This window comes from Trachurus japonicus, chromosome 7 (assembly GCF_045865225.1).
Source record: "Trachurus japonicus isolate A0001 chromosome 7, Traja_1.0".
NCBI classification, from domain to species: Eukaryota; Metazoa; Chordata; class Actinopteri; order Carangiformes; family Carangidae; genus Trachurus; species Trachurus japonicus.
In genome coordinates, this window is record NC_140913.1 from 35,009,805 (window position 1) to 35,032,383 (window position 22,579).

The window sequence follows — 22,579 nt, forward strand, 5'->3', positions numbered from 1 at the left end:
ACAAGTCATGCACTATGAGATTAGTTAGACCAAGTTTCTCTTTACTGCGAGCGTCTACCTGGGACAGATGTAGTTCAGCGTTCACTGAAGAGTCCTGACCAAAACTCACCCAGCTCAGAAAACAACTTACTGCACCTACATTTAATTGCATCATTTCCTGTGTGTGGAGAAATACTCTAGTTAGTGACAACTAGCACCCAAACAAAGGTGCTAATTAGTACAGATATCTTACCGAGGCAGGCTAATGCAATTTGGAACTCTATTTTTGGAGTGTTTTGATCAAAAACACCATCAATTTTATAAGAAATATGCATCCACCTGCCACATCCTTACATTTTCTACACCGTAAAAAATAAAGGGCTGTGAAAACTCAAAAATTCTAGGTAACTGGCTGCAATAGATTTTTGCGTTTTGAGTCCAACTAAAACTCTCAAGTTTTGAATAAAACCACATAAAGTTAAGCCAACAAATTATCTTTTGTTGAGATAACTTGTAAATTAACTTAAAGATAACTTCAAATTTTGAGTTTTTTAAACACTTAAAATTTAGTAGTCTCAACTTATTATTTTTGTTTCAGATAAGTTACCTTTCAAATGCATCAAAACTCAAAAATTCAAGTTGTACTTATAAATACTCTCAAGTTGTGGCAACTAAAACAACAAATAATACAAATACAAATAATACTAGTTAAGTAAAACATCTTTATTTAAACATTTAATGCAATATTCCAGCAAATATGATTAAATCTATCTAGTGCAAGTACTGTACACTGCACCCACAAACAAAAAGATGCAGACTGGTGTGGCCAAACTTGTTAAAAGTGTCCAAACCACAACACAGTCAAAAAGCACTACAGCAACACCACAGCAATGCTGTTAACAGTTTGAAGCGAGGCCGGTGCACCATCCACGAACACGGTGAGCACTCCCATTTGGACCCCTTTTGTTTGTCTGTCTTCTGGATCGGTGTCCTGTTGAAAGCAGAAATTCAACCAAATTCAATATAAACACTGTTAAGATAACTAAACACCTATGTCAGCGTGTAATTTTAAATTTGTGTCTCAGCCTGAGTAAACCTGTAGTGTACAGTTACTGTGCTATACAGTTTTTTTTGCCTGTGATTCTAATTGCTATTCATCCCTGTAACAAGCTACAAGTCATTTATCTAACATCACAATAGTCTGAAGCTGTTCAATGGCGGTAAAAATGAAACATCAGGTAACTAGCCTTGTTGACTAACTCTGCCCCACTTACAGTTTTCTTTTAACTCTGTTGATTAGTGGTGCACTGTCCCTATGAAATAAACTAATAAATGAAATGAAATATCCTAAATAGTTTTTCTCTGTGCTACTCTGGTCAGAGCGGCGTCCCAAGCAACAGTGTGCTACACTAAGCAGCGGTCTGGCAACGGACTGCAGGAATTATTCTTCTGTTGTTGTTGCCTACAATGATCAATAGATTGTGGTATTCTGGTAAAACTCCATATTCAACCTTAAATTAAATGGCTGGTTAAATAAATTACTTGTGTTCCAGGGAGAAAGGAGGCTCTCAGCCATTAAGCTGGGTTACGCTACTGTAGGTGGAAGGCAAAAATATATGGGGCGTTGGTGATTAATACGGTTTTTTGGGAGCTACAATCCAAGGTGTGGATATTTCATCTTTTCTATATTCTAAAGCAATATGGCATAGAGAATTATATGTGCATGATAATTAATGTGCACTCATGGTTGACCAAAAATAAAAACAGACATTCTGTACTCACCAGGCGTTTCAGGAAAAGTGTCTCTGAAATCTGAGGTCTAGACATGCTCTGCTTTGATGCATTGTGATGTCTGGAAATTGGACACAGGAAAGCCATAGGACATTTGGTTAAAAACAGTGCAGCTGAGATTAATTTGTGACTAGTTTAAACTTAGGTCTTATATTGGGGTGGCATCCATCAAATTTGGACGAACCGGGAAGAGGACAGACAGATTTAATTTTTTTCAGGACAATATCGCATTTCGGGGCTTCAATACAAGAGGGACATTAGCACTATGGAGGTATTTGGATGTTTTTTGGTGTGTCTTTTTGTTACGAAGACAGTTGGTATCCATTTGCAACCGTTATATTGACATGCACTGCTATGCCAAGACCCCCTGTAACTCAGAGAAGCGACAGATAACTCTGAAACTTCTCCCAGCCCTTAGTCGACACAAGGAGAGAAATTTCAATTTTGGGTGAACTATCCCTTTAAGGGCTTGCTCAGGTAACCCTGAACCATAATCAAAAATACATGATATTTATAACATGAATTCACCTGTTCATCAAGAACAGCCAAGCGTCTCTCCCTGTCTTGTCCCTTTTCCTGGCACGGCTGCTCTAAATGTCCACAACAGTTCCTTGGTTACACATCAGAACTTGCTGCAAATCTGAAATAAACAAAAAACAGCACACATTAATCCAACCGAACCAGTTCACATGGATTTTCTCTTAAGTAGTCAGTTTCTGAATACCTTTATTGGCAAGGTGCTGAATTACTCGTTGTATAAGGCAAGCAATAGTTCTGTGATATAAAATAGTTAGCAACTTTTTCACACACATTTTCTTACCTGTTCCTTAAGACACAGGGCAGGCCATCTCTCCTGGATTTCTGTGACCATGGGCTGCACCTCAATCTTCTCCTGTCAGTCCACCAAGACAATTAACAACAATTAATGTCATATATATTCATGTTTACATGACACCCAATTGTAAAAATGAGTCTCTAAAGTAACATTAAACTTTAACATCAGAGGCACACATAAGCAGTATACCAGTTATTTGTAGCACTGCTCATTGTGTTTAATAAATGAGCTCCAGTTCCACTGTAGCCGCACTAACGGAGCTAACAGAGCTAACGGAGCTAACAGAGCTAACGGAGCTAACAGAGCTAACTGGTAAACAATTAACATCTACAACTCTCTTTAGCCGTGAGGGGGACAATAAATATATAATAATGTATAATCTGCACACGTGAACCCTGACTTTTAGTACCATATTGAGCAAAATACTCACCTTGAGAGTAAGAAGTGTAAGAGATGTCGGCAGCACATGGCAGCAGTATCGTTGTGGTGGAACCCCTGCAGATATGCATTGGAGACCCCAGTTCTTGTTGTCTCAACTTCTAGAACTTGTCCTGACCTCAAATGCACAGTTTTGAGGTTTGCTAACTCAAGTTATTAAGTTAGGCCAACTTTAGCCAAAAAACTTGAAAAAGATAGTTGAAATAAATAATGTTTATTAGTTTACAACACAACTCAATGTTTTTTGTTTAGTCAGCTGAAAAAATATGGTAAGGCCAACAACTTTAAGTTTTCTGAACGCACACCCAGAGCTGGTAGCTACGAAACATACACCACTTGGGTTCACCTTCCTTCCATGCTGGTGTGACAGTTGACGGTCCTGTCACTGTGCCTCCAATTGATCATGTGCCCTGGCTACTTGGCCACAGGGATATCCCTTTGGTCGAATGGTCAGCGTGCATGACCCTTACCCAGGAGACTGGGGTTCAAACCCCGCCCGGGCCCTCCTTCGTCCTGCCACACTGGTTTTAGTTAGAGATGAGGTTTTGGCAAAGAGGTAGAGAGGTCAGAGAAGAGAGAAAAGTGGGACACCAGGAGAGAGTGATTAGGAGATGCTCTAAATATTTAACAACACAAATTACTAAACAAGTTATTCAAGCACTGGTTTTGTCACATATGGATTATTGTACAGTTGTTTGGTCCAAGACCTCACTAGCCAACATCAGAAAACTGCAACTTATACAAAATAAAGCAGCACGTGTTGCACTTATGTGTGGAATAAGGTTGAATATTTGTCAAATGCATGATGCCAGTCTCTGTTGGCTGGATGTTAAGCACAGATTGTCATATTTGTTGATGGTTTTTCTTAAAAATATAATAACAACTAAAATGCCATACATTTTGTATAGAAAATTGTCTTTTAGTTCAAACATAATTATTCAACTGGACATGCTGCTGGAAGTTATTTTATTTTACCCAGGGCACTCTCTCAAGGTACAGTTGCCTATTATATAGAGCTATGAAGGAGTGGAATGACCTTCCGAATTATTTTATACAACAAAGAGACATGGTTAGTTTTAAAATGAAACTAAGAGATTATTATTTTGATCGCAATTTTGACCATTAGTAGCCTATTTGTAAACTGGGTCCTGGTATTCTTGTTGTGTAGTGATTCAATGTAGGAGCGGGTAACATATGTCAAGTGTTTGTCTTGGATGTTTTGTTTTTTTTGTATTGAGTATGTGTTTTCTGTATGTATTTTCTGTTTTATGTATTCATGTGTTGTGTGTTAATGGTTTGTATTTGTCATTTATTATGATGAAAAGACCCCAGGAAGAAAAGCTGCTGCGTGGCAAAAGCTAATGGGGATCTAAATAAACTAAACTAAACTAAGAGTAAGGGAGTATCACCTTCCTGTATTCATCTTGTATATTTCCTGTTGACTAACAACATGACCATGCTCCACTTCATCTGTGTTATTTATTTGAGTTAACATAAATGCGGTAGAAGGAACTGCCCCAAGAGCTCAGAGACAGAATCATAGCAAGGCACTGATCTGACACTTATTGTTTCTAAGAGCACAGTGGCCTCCATCATTCTTACATGGAAGATGTCTGAGCCCACCAGGCCTCTACCCAGAGCTGCAGTCGTCCCACCAAACTGAACGGTTGAGGAGAAGAGCCGTGGTTAGTCACATGGTTTCAGAGAAATGCAGCTCTCTTACTTTCACTTTGACTGATGCCAATTATCTCCTTATACAATTCACATTCTCCTCTGGGAGGAGTTTGTGAGGGGCAGATCTAACGGCTCTGCCTCTAGCCTATATATTGGATGAGAGTCTCTGACAAAGCAGCAACACAGACGGACCAGGCAGAGATACAGACAAGGAGACACCTGAGAAAAAGGTGAGTGTATGTAACTCCTTATATATTTTCTATAAATCAAAGTATGATTCCTATAGCAGACAGATCTTTTTTTTTTGGACCTACATTTTATTATGTTTTATAATTTACAATACGTGATATTTTGGAATATCTGTCTGTTCTGTGTATATGTGTATTTTTTATTGTTCTATGGACCACCGCTGTGTCCGAAATAAAGTATTGAATTGAATTGAATACAAGAAACACACTATAGTAACTACCCTGCCCTGGTGTAGTCACTCTGCTGGGTGGTAGTACTGTAGATGAGGGGTGTTTTGATGTAGGATGAATAAATAATTGCCCAGACTGTGTCCACGTTTGGGAGAAGAAGGTGCAGATCCCAGGGGAACAGGGGAGCGTTGCTAACAAATGTTGTTTTTAATACAGATCCGTTTGCATTCTGCTTATTCTCACTCTGCCATCAAGTTGGAGGACGTGCAGCTAAAATCAGGTAAAGGCAGCATTTTTTCACATACATCAGTTGTTAGCTATCTTACGACTAGACTTATTTGCAATAATCTTTTTTTCAACCATCACAATTGTCTTTACAGAAAAACCTTGAGACTCACTACTTTATATAGTTTTATCAACAAAACAAATACAAAACCGTTATAGAGAGAGAAAGAGAAAGAGCCACAGAGCGACCCTCCCTTCCTGTGCAAATACAAAATGTGAATTGTATGACATGAGCTGCATACAGTAAAAGTAAGAGCTGAAACCTTGTGATTTCAAGGTATAAGGCTGATGATGAGACTTGAAACTATGAGAAAAGAATGAACAGATTTTTGGACATGGACCAGGAGAGAGAGTGAATAGATTGTTGATCTAAACTGATTGTTGATTCTCAGTCTGATGGTTGTTCTCTCCAAAACATGTCGGCCTCATTTCATTCTTTAAGTCGTCACATGCACAATAATCTGTTCAATTGTCAAAATTAGTCAAGAACATAAAACCATGAATACCATATATTTATTTACAGACTGTAGGCTATGTTTTTGTTAATGTGTTTATATGACAGTATAATATGCTGTACATTTTCTTTTTACTCTGATGAATGGAAGTTACTTTATGTGTGTGAATAGGGCTCCAGACTGCCCCTAAATGGAGGCATTTTGCCCCTAAAATGTGAGACAGCGCAAGTAAATTTTTCATCAACTTGCACATGTCCAACCAGTAAATTTACCTTTTTTTTTTACACTGGTGAAATGTGGAAAGGACGACTCAAAGAATCTGGAATCTGTCATTACTGGTTGCAGGCCAACGATCATGAATGAAAAGGAAATGTGAATATTTGCCCAGAAAGTCGATTTTCCCCCAGATTTTCTGCTTGCAAATTTTACTACTATACGCTAGGGGCCACTGTTGTCCTAGTAAAAAAAAAAAAAAAGAGTTTGTCTGGAGCTCTGGAATAAAAATGGCTACCTTTCCTTGACAGTATGAGTGCAATGTGTGATGTCAAACCTTGGAGGCTTTTTTTTCTGTTTTATACACAATTGTATTCTGTTAGCTGGACAAAAGAAACTACCATTGTCAATGAAGGACTGGACTCAGAATGAGAGGTTACTGTAATATTCCATTGCTCCTCTGCCATAGTGACAAAACATCTAAACATTTTGACTTGCAGTTCTCACACAATGCCAAATGGACGATGCATTTTGGGGAGACTGACTATTTGTATGAGAAGGAAATTTAGTTTTGGCACAGAAGTGAACTGTTGAGGGAGAGATATGAGCTTTTGCCAGTGAGCTATGGTGTTGTGCTGAACTGTAAGAGTGTTTTGCCAAATAAACTTAGAGTTTAGAGAATGTAATTTCTGTTTAGAGAAATGAGCTGAACCAATGGAGCTTATCAAAGTGCTTACGATCTGAGATTCCCGCAGCATTCATGAATCTAGTACCCCTTTCCCACTGGCCAAAAAACCCGTTTAAACCCGCTAACAATCGGCTAAACGACTCGGCAAGCGACGCGGGTTAAAATCACCTTTAATCGGCTCGGCTCTGCTCGGCTTGCAGTGGGAACGCCAGACCCGGGTCAACCCGCTAATTTACGTGATGACACTGAACGTTACGTGACGCTACGTCATCGCGCCGGTCGCGTCTCATCACCAAAACAAAGCTCTGCTCCGCTCTGCTCTCATCCGAGACTGGGATCAAAATATCAGAGAACATTGACCAAAAACGATAGAAAAAAAGAAAAGAAAAGAAGCGACAGTCTGTTTAACTGACGTGTTGTGCCGCGGACGTCCGTCATCCGGCCGCAGCAGACTCTCTGTCCTCCGCGGTCCTGGTGCTCCAGGTCAGCCAGCCAGAGACTGTCTTTTGCATGCAGAGGACCGCAGATCTGGAACGAGCTAGATGAGAGCTTGAGGGTGGGGACGTCCATCTCCATTTTCAAGAAAAAGCTAAAAATTAAATTACTTAGTCTATATATATATAAATTGCAACCATTGAACATCTGAACCATAGTAAATTGAATGTAAATTTTATAATCATCTGCTTTTATCTACATGTTATGAAAACCTTCTGTTGGTACACTTGGGGTCCACGTTGTCTGTTAATGTTTCATGTACTGTATTGTTAGTTTTGTACGTGCTTTATTGTGTGTGTCTGTGTGTGTATTTATACTGTTAATGTTTCGTGTGTATTGTAGTCTTGTACATGCTGTATTGTTTTGTGTTATATGTATCCAGGCTCCCGCAATAAGCTTTTGGTAGCTTCAATGGGAGACCTGATTCACACAAATTATGTGTTGTGTGTGTGAATAAACTTCATGATTGTCATGATTGTGAGAGTCTGCCCCGGCGGACGGACACTCCGCGGTGGGCGGCTGTGGCATGACTGTGTGTGTCTCTTGCACCGCGGATGAGAGCGGGGCGACTGGTTTATGCTCTGTCTGATCCCTCAGCGGGGGGTCAGACTCGGCTCATTTTGGTCAATGGGAAAGGGGCCAAATGCCGATTGTTAGCGGGTCGACCCGCGTTTAAAAAACCCGCGTCGACCCGCTAATTTTAGTGGGAAAATGGCTTAGGGTAGGGTTTTAGTAGAGCGGGCTTTTATATGCAAATGACACAGATTTACTAACTTTTCATGAATGAGACCCATTATCACAATAGATTGTGACTCTATGAAAGTTCTGGTTTTCAAGTTGAAAACACTTAAGCAACACTTTTCTTTATTCTCACAAAAATGTAAACACATTTGCATTTTTAATTCAAACATGTTAAGAAGAATACCTGAGTGTTTGATGGGTGTATTTTTCAAAAGCTTTGTACTTATCGATTCTATAGCAGTTGACTATATAAAATATTTTGTTTTTCTTCGTGTGATCCAGAGAATGCCACGGCTGCTGAACACCCAGAGGAGAACCATGACAGCGCAATAGTCAAAGAAGAATCTCAACTCAAGTCTCGCTTGCTGCATCTGCAATCAATGTGAAAGGTGACTTAAAAAAAAAAAAATTCCAGTTACTGTAAGTCCCTGTCATTTCTCATATCAGAAACATCATTTTCACAATTTTTTTTAGCAGACCAGTTACAGTTTTTCTCATTCGCTTTGCCTCAATTCTCAAATGAAAAAAAAGAGTAAAGAATTTCTCATACAACCACACTAATTTGTCTTGGGGTTATGTGTGTGCAAAAGAGTAAAGAATGACACTACAAATTTGCACAAAATCCCTTGTATATGTCCCTCTCATCAAAACTGATTAGTTTAGAGACTCCTCACATAAACATCTATCTATCTATAGCACTTTATTTTACATTACACTAATAAGACTTAATAAGACGTACTTTTTATCAAATTAGACAAAAACTAGAAATGATATATTCTTTATTAGAAAGGAAAATACACAACGTTACCCTAATTAGGCGGAACAATCCGTACCTGAAATATGTTCATATTTTAGACACTTAAGAAAAACAATTGTACTCTGATAAAAGCTAACAAGACATGCTTTGCATCAAATTAGGCAAAAACTAGAAGTAAAATATTTTATTAGCTATTGAACAAACACAATTAGACCCTAATAAGAGATAACAAGACATGCGTTGTAGATTAGATTAGATTAGATTGCCTTTATTGTTATTGAAAAAATAATTCAACGAAATTCACGTTGCTTCCCCGCCGTGATGCCACAGAACACACACAAGACAGAATAAATACAAAACATAGCTAGAGAGTAGACAAGTCGACAGACAAACAAACAACCACAGGGAGAGCAGAGCCGCTGCGTACATGCACGCCGCCATCTCGCCAAAACGGTTAATCCAATGAATTAAGTTTTTATCACATTCAATCAATCAATCAATCCAAAACTTTATTTGTCCCCAAGGGGCAATTAAAAGCAGCAGGTAGAGCAGCAGCTTGATTTAAAACCAACCAAAAACAAAGAAGATAAATATAAAATAAATTAATAAATAGTCTCTAGACATACAGTATACGTCAGTTGAAGCGGAGAAGGGGTGAGGGATGTGGATATGTGTGTGTGTGTGTGTGTGTGTGTGTGTTCATGAGTTCATAGTTCAGAGTTGAGGAGGCTGACAGCCCTGGGGATGAAGGTTGCCCTCCTCCTCCTCCCCTATGTTGCCTCACTTCTAAGATTTTTCTTATTTCTAAAAGTTCTCTCAAGATGAAACTCTAAGTCAGGTCATTTTTATACCACATTTAAAGGGATGATTCAGAGTAATTTCAACCTAGGGTTCTTTGCACCATGACCTCGAGCCAAACGCCCCCCCCCAGAAGCTTGTTTTCCCTTGCTCGAACAGTGGTCGAGTTACCGCTATTAACCGAATGACGCTAACGTTACCAAGCGGCTGTCTTAAATTACCCCACTAATAATGTCCGGAATTCCTGGTGTACTTTACCCAGGGGGCAAAGCAAAAAAACGGACACGGAGCGTTGTAAAAGGTTTGACACCAGAAATGACATCTAGGAACTTCAAGGATTAAAACCTGGGTGGACAACCCGGTCAACTAGCTGCTGGAAAGCTACAGGGGGCCAAAACCCCTTTCTTGGGTCATTTTGCTGGCGAAATGATGTAAATGCAAATATTTAGGTCCTACAATGGCATAAATAGTCATACAACTATAAAATTTGGCAGAGAGTATCTTGACACATAAGGGGAGGCATGAAAAAAAGATTCTGGGGTTTGTTGCAACTCGATTTTAAGATATGACCCTCAACATCCCAAAAAAGACCAAAAAAAGTACTGTTTGCCTGACAAATTCTCATGAAAATTATTATTTTTCAGCACTTTATGGAGAATATCTATGCCTAACATGTATATAGAAAATTTCCTTAATTCATAAGCTTCCATTTGAGTCCAAGATAGCCTTTCTATCTCAAAAGCCCCACTTGCTGTGGCCATCGGTCTTCTCTATCTGTCTGTTCACTTTGGGGAGACCAGAAATAGAATGGTTTCTGATCATGCTAGTTAACATGTAGTTTTTCACAATAGGTGTTGCATTGTTTGGAGACAGCCTGTAGCTTTCCAGTAGCTAGTAGAAGGGCTATCTTGGACTCAAATGGAAGCTTATGAATTAGGGGAATTTTCTATATACATGTTAAGCATAGATATTTTATATAAATAATCATTTTCATTAGAATTTGTCAGGCGAACAGTACTTTTTTGGGTCTTTTTTGGGATGTTGAGGGTGATATCTTAAAATCGAGTTGCAACAAACCCCAGAATCTTTTTTTCATGCCTCCCCCTATGTGTCAAGATACTCTCTGCCAAATTTTATAGTTGTATGACTATTTATGCCATTGTAGTACCTAAATATTTGCATTTACATCATTTCGCCAGCAAAATGACCCAAGAAAGGGGTTTTGGCCCCCTGTAGCTTTCCAGCAGCTAGTTGACCGGGTTGTCCACCCAGGTTTTAATCCTTGAAGTACCTAGATATCATTTCTGGTGTCAAACCTTTTACAACGCTCCGTGTCCGTTTTTCAAAAAACTGGGATTTTGCCCCCTGGGTACTTAGGCTACTGTACAAACTTTCTAATGCTTTGTTTACTACTACTAACACTATTTGTACTACTGTAGAAGTTTGTTGTCTAAATTGCACTAACTCATGGAGGTGAGTTTAATTTCGGTATAAGGGTTCGTCACTCAACACTATGTTGGAGTAGCGGTGTTGGAAGGGGTCAGCCCTGTGTTCCCAGAGCCCTATGTTCCCAGATTTAGCTAAAAGCTACATTACATCTGTAGTCAACTGCTACTGGATAATAGGTTGGGTGTAATTGACGACCAAATTGGGAGAAATGGGGATACAATCTGATGCAAATTGATGATAAAGTGGGAAATGTGGGAACATAGGGCCTCATTTTGGAAAGAAAAAAAACCTTAGAAATTAGGGAACATAAGGCTGAGGGAACATAGGGCTGTGCGAACATAGGGCTGAGGGAACATGGGCACGCTCCCTCCTGAAGCTGGGTGGTGTTGTCTGTCTCGAATCTGGTATAGAAGGAGTTCAGGTCGTTAGGGAGAGATGCAGGACTACTTCATGAATAGTGATGGATCTGTGGCTGATGGGAGTAGTGTTCATTGTAGCCATGTTTTTAATACTGCGCCATGCTGCGTGAAGGTTCCCCTGGGTGAATGTATGCTCCACTTTGTTCTTGTACTTCAGCTTAGCAGTTTTTATAGCCTGCTTGACCTCTCGGTTGATTTCTTTCTTAGCAGACTCAGAGCCAGTGTAGAAAACCGTTTTCTTCTTCTAGGATTGCTTTAAGTTATTTGGTGATCCAGGGTTTATTGTTTGGAAATATGGTGACAGTTTTGTTAGGAATAATATCATCCACACAGAAAGAGATGTAGGATGTAACAGTATCTACCTGCCATTCTCAGCCTGCACTCATACCAAGTAGTTTTAGATAATAATTGGATATTTTATATTCAAAAGTCAAAGAATGTGGAACATCGAAACATCCCTGGATGCTATGAGTGACAGGCAAACAGCCAATCAGCTAACAGCTGTGTAGTTGGGTTGAAGTACCATCTGCAGCAGTGAGAACGTGAGGTCTGAAGGAGAGGAGGTTAAAGGGATATTCCGGCGTAAGTTTAACCCATGGTCCAACGCACCATAACACCGAGTTAGACCCCCCCCCCCCCCCGAGAGATGAAGTCTGCTAACCGCTAGCTTCTCTAGTTGTAGCAACTTTAGCAAAGACCGCACCATAACAAACAGCGCAGTATACGGATCCACTAGCCACCGATCCAAAAGCCACTTACAGCCAAAAATAATGCTCAGAACAGCACCAAACAGCATCAACAGTACAAACAGGGTCCCATCCCATAATACGAGGCATCAAACATCTGTTAGCTTAGCCTGGTTTCTATTGAAAAGAGACCAAAGGTCCACCCAGGTCCAGCACATACCCTCCACCAGCTCTCTCCCTCTGTCACTTTTAGCCTCCATTTCCAGAACATAGTCTCCACCGCACCTGCACCTCTTTCACTTTTCTCCTCCATTTCCTTCAGCTTGTCTTCAGTAAACTCGGTCTCAAACTGATAGTGGCGCCCATCGAAATGAAACCAGTCGTTGTTGTCCCTGCTGTGATGTCTCCTTCACTAAATTACAGGTCTACAGTCTCTTCCGGGCAACGAACGGCGTCCTGATCATGCGTGTGACGTTGCGTCTAATTTATGTGATTCTCTCCATTCAGTGGTCAGTCTGGTGGTCACTGCCTGTCGGTGGCCGCTGAAACCAGATGTCTGTGCTGAAACCAGATGTTTGTGCTGCCAGTCAGACTCGGTGTGTGTTGTCAGTGCTGGACTCTGTGCTGGACACGGAAAGTTGCTGCATAGCGTATAACTGGAGGAGAGTGGGTGAGTTGTTTTCGTCTTGTTTCAATAGAAACCAGGCTAAGCTAACAGATGTTTGGTGCCTCGTATTATTGGCTGGGACCCTGTTTGTACTGTTGATGACGTTTGGTGCTCCTCTGAGCATTATTTGTGGCTGTAAATGGCTTTTTGATCTGTGGCTAGTGGATCTGTATACTGTGCTGTTTGTTATGGTACGGTCATTGCTAACTAGAGAAGCTAGCGGTTAGCAGACTACATCTCTCGAGGGGGGGTCTAACTCGGTGTCACGGTGCGTTGGACCATGGGTACTCCTATAAATTCTGTAATATTCGCCTATCCAAGGCGTACCCAAAGTAAATTGAATGCTGTTCTTGAACTGTTTGGAGAATATGGATGGGCTTGGTCTCTTTTGAAAGGTAACACTCTGAAGTTTTTCCCCAAACTGAAATAATCACTATAAGTGCTATTATCATTGAGTAATCTAAGTGGGAGCACACTGAATTAGAATGTTTTTATTCTCGCCTGAATTTTTTTGTTGCAATCAGATGCCTGAAGATGAGTGTAGCTGAGAATTTTAGCTGGAAAACACAATGGGACCACAGCATGAAGCCTTACCTGGCCCCAGTTCAAATTTGATAACAATCCTGCTAAAAATTAGTATTTTACACATGTTTTTCTAAGTGTATATCTAGGCGTTTTCCTAAAATTGCCATTGAGAAACAATACATGCGCCAAAGTGCAGCTTTTGCACAGTTACGCATGAAGATGGCAGTGCTGCCTTTTCCCAGGGACCGTGAATGCAGCACATCGTTTTTTTCTGAATTTCATTGGCTATTCAACGCATCAGTTGCCATCGGGATCGGTTCCTATTGGCTGAAGCCATTCAGCGCTGTCGGAGGGGATGTTCCTCATCAGACACAGCCACTCATTCGCTATTGCAGGCGGCAGCCGGGGACAGGGAGCTTGTGATTGGTCGAGTGAGCTGTCAATCGAAAGGTCAGAGTGCAGCGCCATTTTGTGAAGTGAAATAAACATTGTTTTCATGTAAACGCCGGACTTATGAGGAGAAATAAACGGATTTACTGGATATACAATGCGTAATTTCATAAGATGCAGCAGCGGGATGAGGCTATCTACCGGTACAACCGTGTGTTTTGGACTAAATACTTTACTGGATTGGATTTACTGGACTTTTCTGAATGTAACGACACCAAGTTTGTGGGGAAACCCTGTGATCCTGAGCCTGCCCTGACACAAATCGTGAGTTATATCGGCTTTTTACGAACTTTGTTAGCATGTTTATAGTCTGATTCGAGTGTTGCTGTGATGATTATATTTAGGAATGGTCGGCATATCTTTAATCACAAGAGTTTTAGCTTTCCAACGATATGTGGCATGACTATTTCAAGTGACTGGTGACATCCTCTATGACACCTCCCTGTTTAAAACCCCCCCGGGGGCCCGCGGGCGGGCCGTTGGAATGGTAACAGGTTAAACTTACGCCGGAATATCCCTTTAAAAAAAAAGGACATGTTAGCTCCTTGTTATGGTAACGCTGGTAACAGGTGACTGTTACCGTATGTCTATGGTAACTGTGCGTCTGCCCCGACTCTGAACAGCGGCGGCGACGCAACGTTAATGAAGCAGCGTCAGGCCGCTCACCGTCACTGAAACTCCGGATGAAATCTCCGATTAAAAACACTGAGCTGCGAGTGTCATAGCACCCCCGCTGTAGCGACCCTGACGGCCCCTTTGCTCCGTGTCAAACCCCCCTCTCACTCTCTCTCCCCCTCCCTCTCTCTCTCCAGCGGTCCTTTCAAAATAAATACATAAAAAGTCCAGGGGAAAAAAAAACCGCAGACAGAGCTGGTGCCGTGCCGGTGAGAAATTCAGCGGTGACGGCTGGTCATTCAAGTCATTCAAGTCATTGTGTCTCAAGTCAAGTCAAGTCCCGAGTCTTTAACCTTTAAGTCCGAGTCAAGTCGCAAGTCTTTTATTTTTTGTCAAGTCAAGTCACAAGTCATTAAAATAGTGACTCGAGTCGACTCGAGTCCAAGTCACAGTGACTCGAGTCCCCATCTCTGGAAAATACAAATATATTTCTGTCTAATTTGATACGAAGTATGGCTTATTATTACGTCTTATTAGTGTACTGTGAAATAAAGTGCTACCCTGTAGCTATCTTGCTATCCTAATATACATTTCCATTAAGTTGTAATATGACAGTACAGTGATCTGCTGAGATGTTAAACAATGATGCTGAAACAGATTGGAGTTTCTATTCCAAAATGTTATGTTACAACTGTGTCTGGACATTTTTTAATCTATCAGGTTTATTAAATCATTTGTCATTTGACTATTGAAGCACTGTTGAAGAGGTCTAATTCACTGACAGACTTTGCAGGTTTAGACACATGAGGCATTGTTTGATGTAGAGATACATGTATTTGCACAGTTGATTTTGTTTAATGAAAAATGCATTGCTGTTCTGAAAATTGCATTTAGAGCTGTGTGAGAATGACATTTTTGATATGTGAAATGCATCAAAGTGACAAATAAATATTTTAATGTCCAATGGACAATAACTAACCTTTAATATTCGAAATAATTCTCACTGGTACCTGGAAAAATAAAATATATTAATGCCATATTCATCTTGTTCATTTTCCTGTAGGTGCTTCAATATGGAAATGAGTGACAATGAGGTCAGTTTTTTTTTCACAAGATGTGAGCACGTTTTACTGCCATCCCACACAGTGTCATCACGTTTTTTATGTGCATATTTCTTACAGCCATGTGAGAAGAATTCTGAAGAGCTGAACATGAAGAATCAACGTCAAAGAGAAACTGAAACTCTGCTTCAGAAGCTACACCTTCCAGACAAACATCAACAGAAGTTGTCACCTGCAGACTTTCTTAAAATATGTCCACCAGTGAAACCTGAACATGAAACATCTGAGGAAGATCTGGCCCATGCTTTTCTTCAGAGGTTGATGATGTTAGACTACAAAGCCAGATATATTCCTGTAAGACAAGAAACTACTGAGGTGAGCCGTTCAAAACCTGATGCAGCGTCTGAAACTGCTGACACAGACGGCAGTGATTTAGATGATCTTTACAGCAACACTGATGATGGTGATCAATCAATCCAGACTCATGTTCATCCAATGGATGTTCAAATGGCAGTGTTTCACTGCTCAGACAGCTTCCTGAAGCAGAACATGATGACAAAGCTCTCACATTGTCAGTACGCCTTACCTTTGCTTGTCCCTGACCCAGTCACAATGGAAGTTGAGTGTCCTCTGTGGACATTCAGGCAAATAAGAAAAGAATGGAAGATCAAAGATAATTCAAACATCATCACAATGAAGAGTTCGCCCATCTGTGAAGCTGTGACACCCATGGTGTCATTTCTCCGCCTGGGTTCACTGTCAGTGTCTAAATCTCAGCTGATCAACACTTTGATCAACGACCGTCACAACACCTTCTTCCACAGAAACTGTCCAGGTAGCACCAAGTCTCGTCATCTGATGGATGGTGTGGCAGAGATTGCCTGGTACTGTCCTGCTGGGAAATCCAATGATGCCTTCACTGACTGCACTGCCTTCTGTAATCTTCATGGTGATGCTCTGTCAATGGAAAAACAACGTGACATACTGACTGAAAAATCATCAGTCAATGTTGTTCTTGTGCCAACTCTGCAAAAAGGTGACAAATATAGTCAAGTAATCGCAGCTCTTTGTAAGTCTCCAAAGCCTCTCATCCTTCTCATTGCTGATAATGATTGTTCTGTAGTTCAGATGAAAAATGGAAATTACAAAATGGGTCTAAAAGACAGAAACCAGTCAGATGTGTCTGAAGAACTAAAAAGGATCATTGGAGAGATCTTGTCTGGTCCACATAAACCTACACTCTTCCAGCTTGAAACCATGGCCGAGGTCTCTGGAATCAGAGTGGATGAAAAAGACACAGTCTGTCAAACAGGGAAATCTGCTGCTATGAAGATAGTGAATTTACTTCAGGGGAAGGAATCTTCAAAAATGAAAAAGGAATTGCTCCCTTGTCATGGCCAACTGTGGCATGACTGGTGCAGAACACACAAAGAACTGTATCACCTCAAAGACAACCTTGAGAAGGAGAAAAGTGAAACGGAATTGGAACTGAAGGAAATACGACAGCAACAATGTGATGCTTCCTGCAGTGAACTGGTGAAGTTGTTCACTGAAAGTCTCTCAACTTTGCCATCAACAGACACAAAGTATTTCCTGAAATGGACTCAGACATTAATGGATGGCCTCTCCACAGGCGACCTGACTTCAATTCTCAAAAGATACGATGAGAAGTGGTCTGAGGTCTTGATCCTGAAGAAGAAACATGACAAATCTGATGTGTTAAAAACAAAACAAGATGAGCTTGAAAAAATATCTAAAGAACTGCAGTCAGCCAATTTTGGCTTGGAGCACATCTTAAGAGAAATGGGACAAATCTATGAAGCCCATAAAGATCTGCAGAAACGAACACAGAGGAGACAGGCTGACTGGTCTAAATACCCTGAGCTGGCTGCAGAGCTGATGATATCAGGACATCCCATGGAGCTGATGGATGGTGATGCAGGTCATGTGCCTCTAACATGGGTCTCTAGTCTTTTAGATGCAGTCACCAATAAACTGGGTGACCAGAGAGTTTTTGTGTTGTCAGTTTTGGGCGTACAGAGCAGTGGAAAGTCAACCATGCTGAATGCCATGTTTGGGTTACAGTTTGCAGTGAGTGCTGGCAGATGCACCAAGGGGGCCTTCATGCAGCTGGTCAAAGTGTCGGAGGAGAAGAAGAAAGAGTTGAAGTTTGACTACGTTCTGGTGGTGGACACTGAAGGACTGCGTGCTCTTGAATTAGCAGGTAACACCACTCTTCACCACGACAATGAACTGGCAACCTTTGTTGTTGGTCTGGGAAACATGACGTTGATCAACATCTTTGGGGAGAATCCAGCTGACATGCAAGATGTTCTGCAGATTGTTGTTCAGGCTTTCATGAGGATGAAGAAAGTTCAACTTTCTCCAAGTTGCGTGTTTGTTCACCAGAACGTTACAGATATTTCAGCTGCAGTAAAAAACATGGATGGAAAGAGACGCCTGCAAGAGAAACTGGACCAGATGGCCCAACTCGCTGCCAAAGAGGAGGGTTGTGATGTTGAGTGTTTCAGTGACGTCATTGCATTTGATGTGCAAAAAGATGTGAAATACTTTGCCCAGTTATGGGAGGGAAGTCCACCTATGGCTCCTCCAAATCCAGGTTATAGTGAGAGCATCCAAGACCTGAAGAACTTCATCCTCTCTAAAGCATCAACGTCTGATGGGTTTACTCTGTCACAGTTCAAAAGCAAAATGAAGGACCTGTGGAACGCCCTACTGAACGAAAACTTTGTCTTCAGTTTCAAAAACACTCTTGAGATTGCAGTGTACAGAAAACTTGAGGTTCAGTATGGGAACTGGACCTGGGACCTGAGGAGCAACGCGTTGACTGTTGAAGACCGGATGTATAACAGAATTGAAAATGGAGAACTTGACAAGAATAAGCTCAGTGGCCTTTTTAAGGAAATGGACAAAACATATGATGAAATAAATCAAAAAGTGACAAAGTACTTTGATGAAGACAAAGACAAAGAAATGTTGGCCCAGTGGCGAAGCCGATTTGGAAACAAAATCAAAGAGATCCATGAAGAACTGAAGAGAGGATTGACAAGAAAACTGGATGAATTCATCCAGCAGAAGAAGACTTATAAAAAGCTTTATGAACAGAAGACAGAGTTTGAGAACAAGCTGCTAGAGAAAAGCAAGGAGCTCGCTCGTCAGTTAAAAGACATAGTACAAGATGAAAAGAAACTAGAACAGCAGTTTGACTCTGTTTGGAGTGTCTGGGTGAGAGAACTAACTGCAGGTATAAAACCTATCGAAGACATCCACTTGGAGGAAGATCAGACAAAAATCCTTGAAGAGCTTGGGTTTGAAAAGGCTCTTATTGATAAAAGCAGAAGAAGTGGCACATACAAGAAAATAGCAATGGTTCATGATTACTCTGATTATTTGACTCGGAGCCTATTTGGCAAAGTGGTTTCAACAGTGAAATCTTCTAAACATGAAGACCAACAGCTGATCAGAGACCTGATTAGTGATGTTGACACACATTCACTTGATACAATCAAGAACAAACCTGTAGATACAAGAGGCTACAGTCCAACTTATTTGCAAGAAGTGGCCAAAAATGTCATGGACAAAGTGACCAAGTTTGAAACAAAGAGGAAATGTGCTCTGAAGAAGGAGTTTACAGTTGATCTGTTACTGTATGTGTTTGGCCGAGCAGGACGTAAGCTTACAGAGTCCCACAACAAATTCAAGAAGAATAATGATACGCACGCTCAATTAGAAAAGAACAAGGATCAGTGTTACAACATTTTCAGAAGCTTCTGTAAAGGAAGCTCTTCTACTGTCATACTGGGAGAACTGATCCGTGACAAACTGAAAGTTTCCTCTGTTGATGCTGTCTGTAACAAGACTGTCATTGCTCTTGGTAATGAGATGAGGTGCAATTTCCCAGCATTCAATGAGAACAGACTGAAGCTGGAGAAACATGTGTTGAAGTCACTGGCAGAGAAAGAGGACTTCAGTGGTTTCATCACCTACATCCGAAACCCAAAAGAGTATGTTAAGACGTTTATCACAGAGGTGGTCAAGTCATCAAACAGCGAAAAAACACAAGATATACTCAAGAAAAATGTTGAAGATATGAAAACACTTGTGAGTCAGGCTTTATTCACTGCAACAGACAAAGTCAAAACTCAGAGAGGAGACACAGACATGTGGCTGGAGGAATTTTCCAGTTTGATAAAAAATGAGCTGAGATTTGACAGTGCTGTTTTTCCTAAAAACTTCAGAGACATAAATAATTTTGACTTCCTCAAAGAAGAGATAGAGAAAGACCTCGAAACCCTCATGAATGATGTGAAAAACCTCTCATTAGATAAGATGAAGAAATCAAAACTAATGCCTGATCAAATCCTGATTGATCATCTGTGCAAGTGCTGCTGGGAAAGTTGTCTATTCTGTGGAGCTGTTTGCACCAACACCATAGAAAATCACAGTGGTGCCGACCACAGTGTCCCTTTTCATCGATCCCGTGCAGTTAATGGTGGCTATTATAAAGGCATAGACATATTCTGTGTTGACTTCTGCACAACATTAATTGCAAGTGACAAAAGCTTTTTCCCTAATGCTGTTTCCGAGAAACCTATTCCCTATAAAGAGTACCGAAGGGATCCACGCCTTGCTAACTGGAGCATTACACCTGATGAGTCCAAACTGACATACTGGAAATGGTTTGTATGTCGTTTTCAAGAGGATCTGGAGAAGGAATATGACTTAAAATTCCAGCGTTTTGGAGAAATTCCTAGTGAGTGGAAGAAACACACAAAAAAAGAAGCAATTGAAAGTCTGGATGAAATGTACGGTGTTAGCAAGTCATAATCGTGAGTCAAACATGAACAGAACAGAAAAACAATGGCTCTCTGGAGAATGAAGGACGCATTAAAACTAATATGTCAATTTCTATCTGAAATCAATGCATTTTCCACAAAATTGGTTTGTGTGATTACGTTGTGTTTTCTGCTTAGTGAAGAGAAGGAAAGAAAAAAGAATTGGTGAACATGATAAGGATGAATATTTTAGGGTTAGGGTTAGTTAATCAATTCATAATTTGTTTTCATACAATTATTTTAAAGTTTGATCCATTGTTGTTTTTTATCTTGTCCTTCGTATAGATTTATAGTGGCTTTGTTGATTTTACCTGCTATTATCATTGTACAGCAGTGCTGCGTGCCACTTGCCTCTTTTTAGTTTCGTCGTGTCTTCAAATGTCTAGCAGCTGCTGTAACACCATTTGCCCGTTTGGGATATAAAGATTTACTTACTTACTTACTTACTTACTTACTTACTTACTTACTTACTTACTTTACTTACTTACAAATCAAAATACATCAAATCTGAGCTTGTGAATGTGAAGGATCTTGGATCTTGAACTGTGAGAAGGTTGGTGATAAACATTTGTCACAAGTGATCAACATTTACAACAAAGAATGCAGGGAATGTTTTTGACAACCTATGTAACTTGATGTTGTAACTTTCTGAAACATATATCTGTGAATCCTGTCAATGTATTGTTGTCCTTTCACTTCAAGTAATGTAAACTGACCCAACAAGCTCTGTGTTGAAGAAGTGTTTAACTATGTCATGTTAATCTCATCTCTAGTAATCTGTTATTGTACTTACATCGACACAAGCTTTGTTGTTTGTTCTGAGCTTTTCTGATATTCAGGCTTCATGCAGGAATCTCAGTTACGTGAAGAAAACATTTCTTCTCTCAAGCATTTTATCACTGACTAAATTGATCATTCAGTGACAGAAAAAATATATGTGTTTATTCTAACCTTTCAATAAAATATGAATTGAAATATTGTGTTTTTTGTTTCTCAAATGACAACATCTCATAGAAGACTTTACATTGTGGAGATGATCCATGATACACGGTAAAATAAACAGAACTGTTTCTATCTGATAAGACTTGAAAACTTTATTCACATCTGTTTTTTGTCTCAACTTAAAGCAGATATCAGTGGCACGGCCGTTTCGGCTAATGCTGCGTTCAAGGCAGGCTTTTGAAACCGTAAGTTACAGCTTCAAGTCACAACTACGACTTGGTAGCGTTCCAGGTAACCCGTAGCTCGTGTTTTTACCGTCCTGTTGTCTGTGAAAGTTCCCTATAACGGCCACTCGTAACTTCCGACCCGTGAACTCGTACCAGATCGAACTGGTATGACTTCACAGGAAGGAAAAACACAAAGTACGAGTTTCCTTGAACGCACCATGAGTTAGCAGCCCCCGCCCTTGTCAGGCATCAATTGGTCCTCGTGCTACGTCACCACATTCACGCGCATCCCTTGGCTGCACACACAGCCCTTCATGCCGTTCTCTCCCCTCATTGGATAACACTTGTATCCCACAAGGAAAATTTTCTCCTCGGGTTACAGCAGAGCAGAGTGACGGAGAGACTCGTGTTTAGGCTGAAATACTTCATGTAAGTGATTGCTGACGGAAAATAGGACTATTTAGGATTTATATTAACAAAAACATTCCACTGATATCTGCTTTAAGAAAATCACACGTGGCATTTGAGCTTCGGGCCAAATTGTCTGCACACTTCAATTCTGTGTTGTCATATTTCAGTTACACTTTCTCAGTTTCTATTATTTGTCGTTTTTTTGACATAGGCCTACATCAAATATATATAGGCAACAGTTAAAAACAGTCATTGTGAGTCTTGTTTTTGACATGACTTCTAAAACCAGAAAAAACCCAGTTCCTATGTGTGATTTTCTCAGAAAAAAAACTTCACATCAATGTAACATCACCAGAGATAGGGGAGACTGAGGACAGTTGCAACACTTTTTACATTTTTCTCAGTTACTCTGAGAATATTTGGACTAGACTCACCAAACTTTTATAGATTAAACATAGCCTACTGTATATGTGTCTGCTAATTAGCCATGCCATTTAAAGATGATGACACATCAATTACAATATTTATTTGAATGGAAGAATCCAGACGTTGCAACTGACCCCAAACGTGGGTAGGTAGAAGCCGAACTAGGGACGGGAGTTGGAAACTAGCATCAGCTATAATCTCTGTCTGCAGAACATCAGTCACATTGACTTGTTGTTTCTAACGAGTGGAGGTGTTAACTATGTTAACCTGCATTGTC

General features: G+C 40.4%; 1 protein-coding gene, 1 long non-coding RNA gene and 1 pseudogene across 3 annotated transcripts in view; 2 read left to right on the plus strand and 1 right to left on the minus strand.

The window, feature by feature from the left end:
- LOC146985221 (P2Y purinoceptor 1-like) overlaps window positions 1-22,579 on the plus strand; it is a 254,253-nt pseudogene that overhangs the window by 182,249 nt on the left and 49,425 nt on the right. The window lies entirely within an intron of this gene.
- On the minus strand, window positions 823-2,406 carry LOC146985232 (uncharacterized). The gene is made up of 3 exons (XR_015036222.1): window positions 2,299-2,406; window positions 1,762-1,831; window positions 823-970 (listed from the first exon to the last, which is right to left on the minus strand). It is a non-coding gene; the product is annotated as an uncharacterized LOC146985232 (long non-coding RNA).
- LOC146985233 (interferon-induced very large GTPase 1-like) lies at window positions 5,351-20,288 on the plus strand. The gene is made up of 3 exons (XM_085783027.1): window positions 5,351-5,416; window positions 8,296-8,402; window positions 15,443-20,288. The coding sequence occupies exon 3, from the start codon at window positions 15,453-15,455 to the stop codon at window positions 20,286-20,288; it is 4,836 nt and encodes a 1,611-aa protein (XP_085639153.1). The 5' UTR covers window positions 5,351-5,416; window positions 8,296-8,402; window positions 15,443-15,452.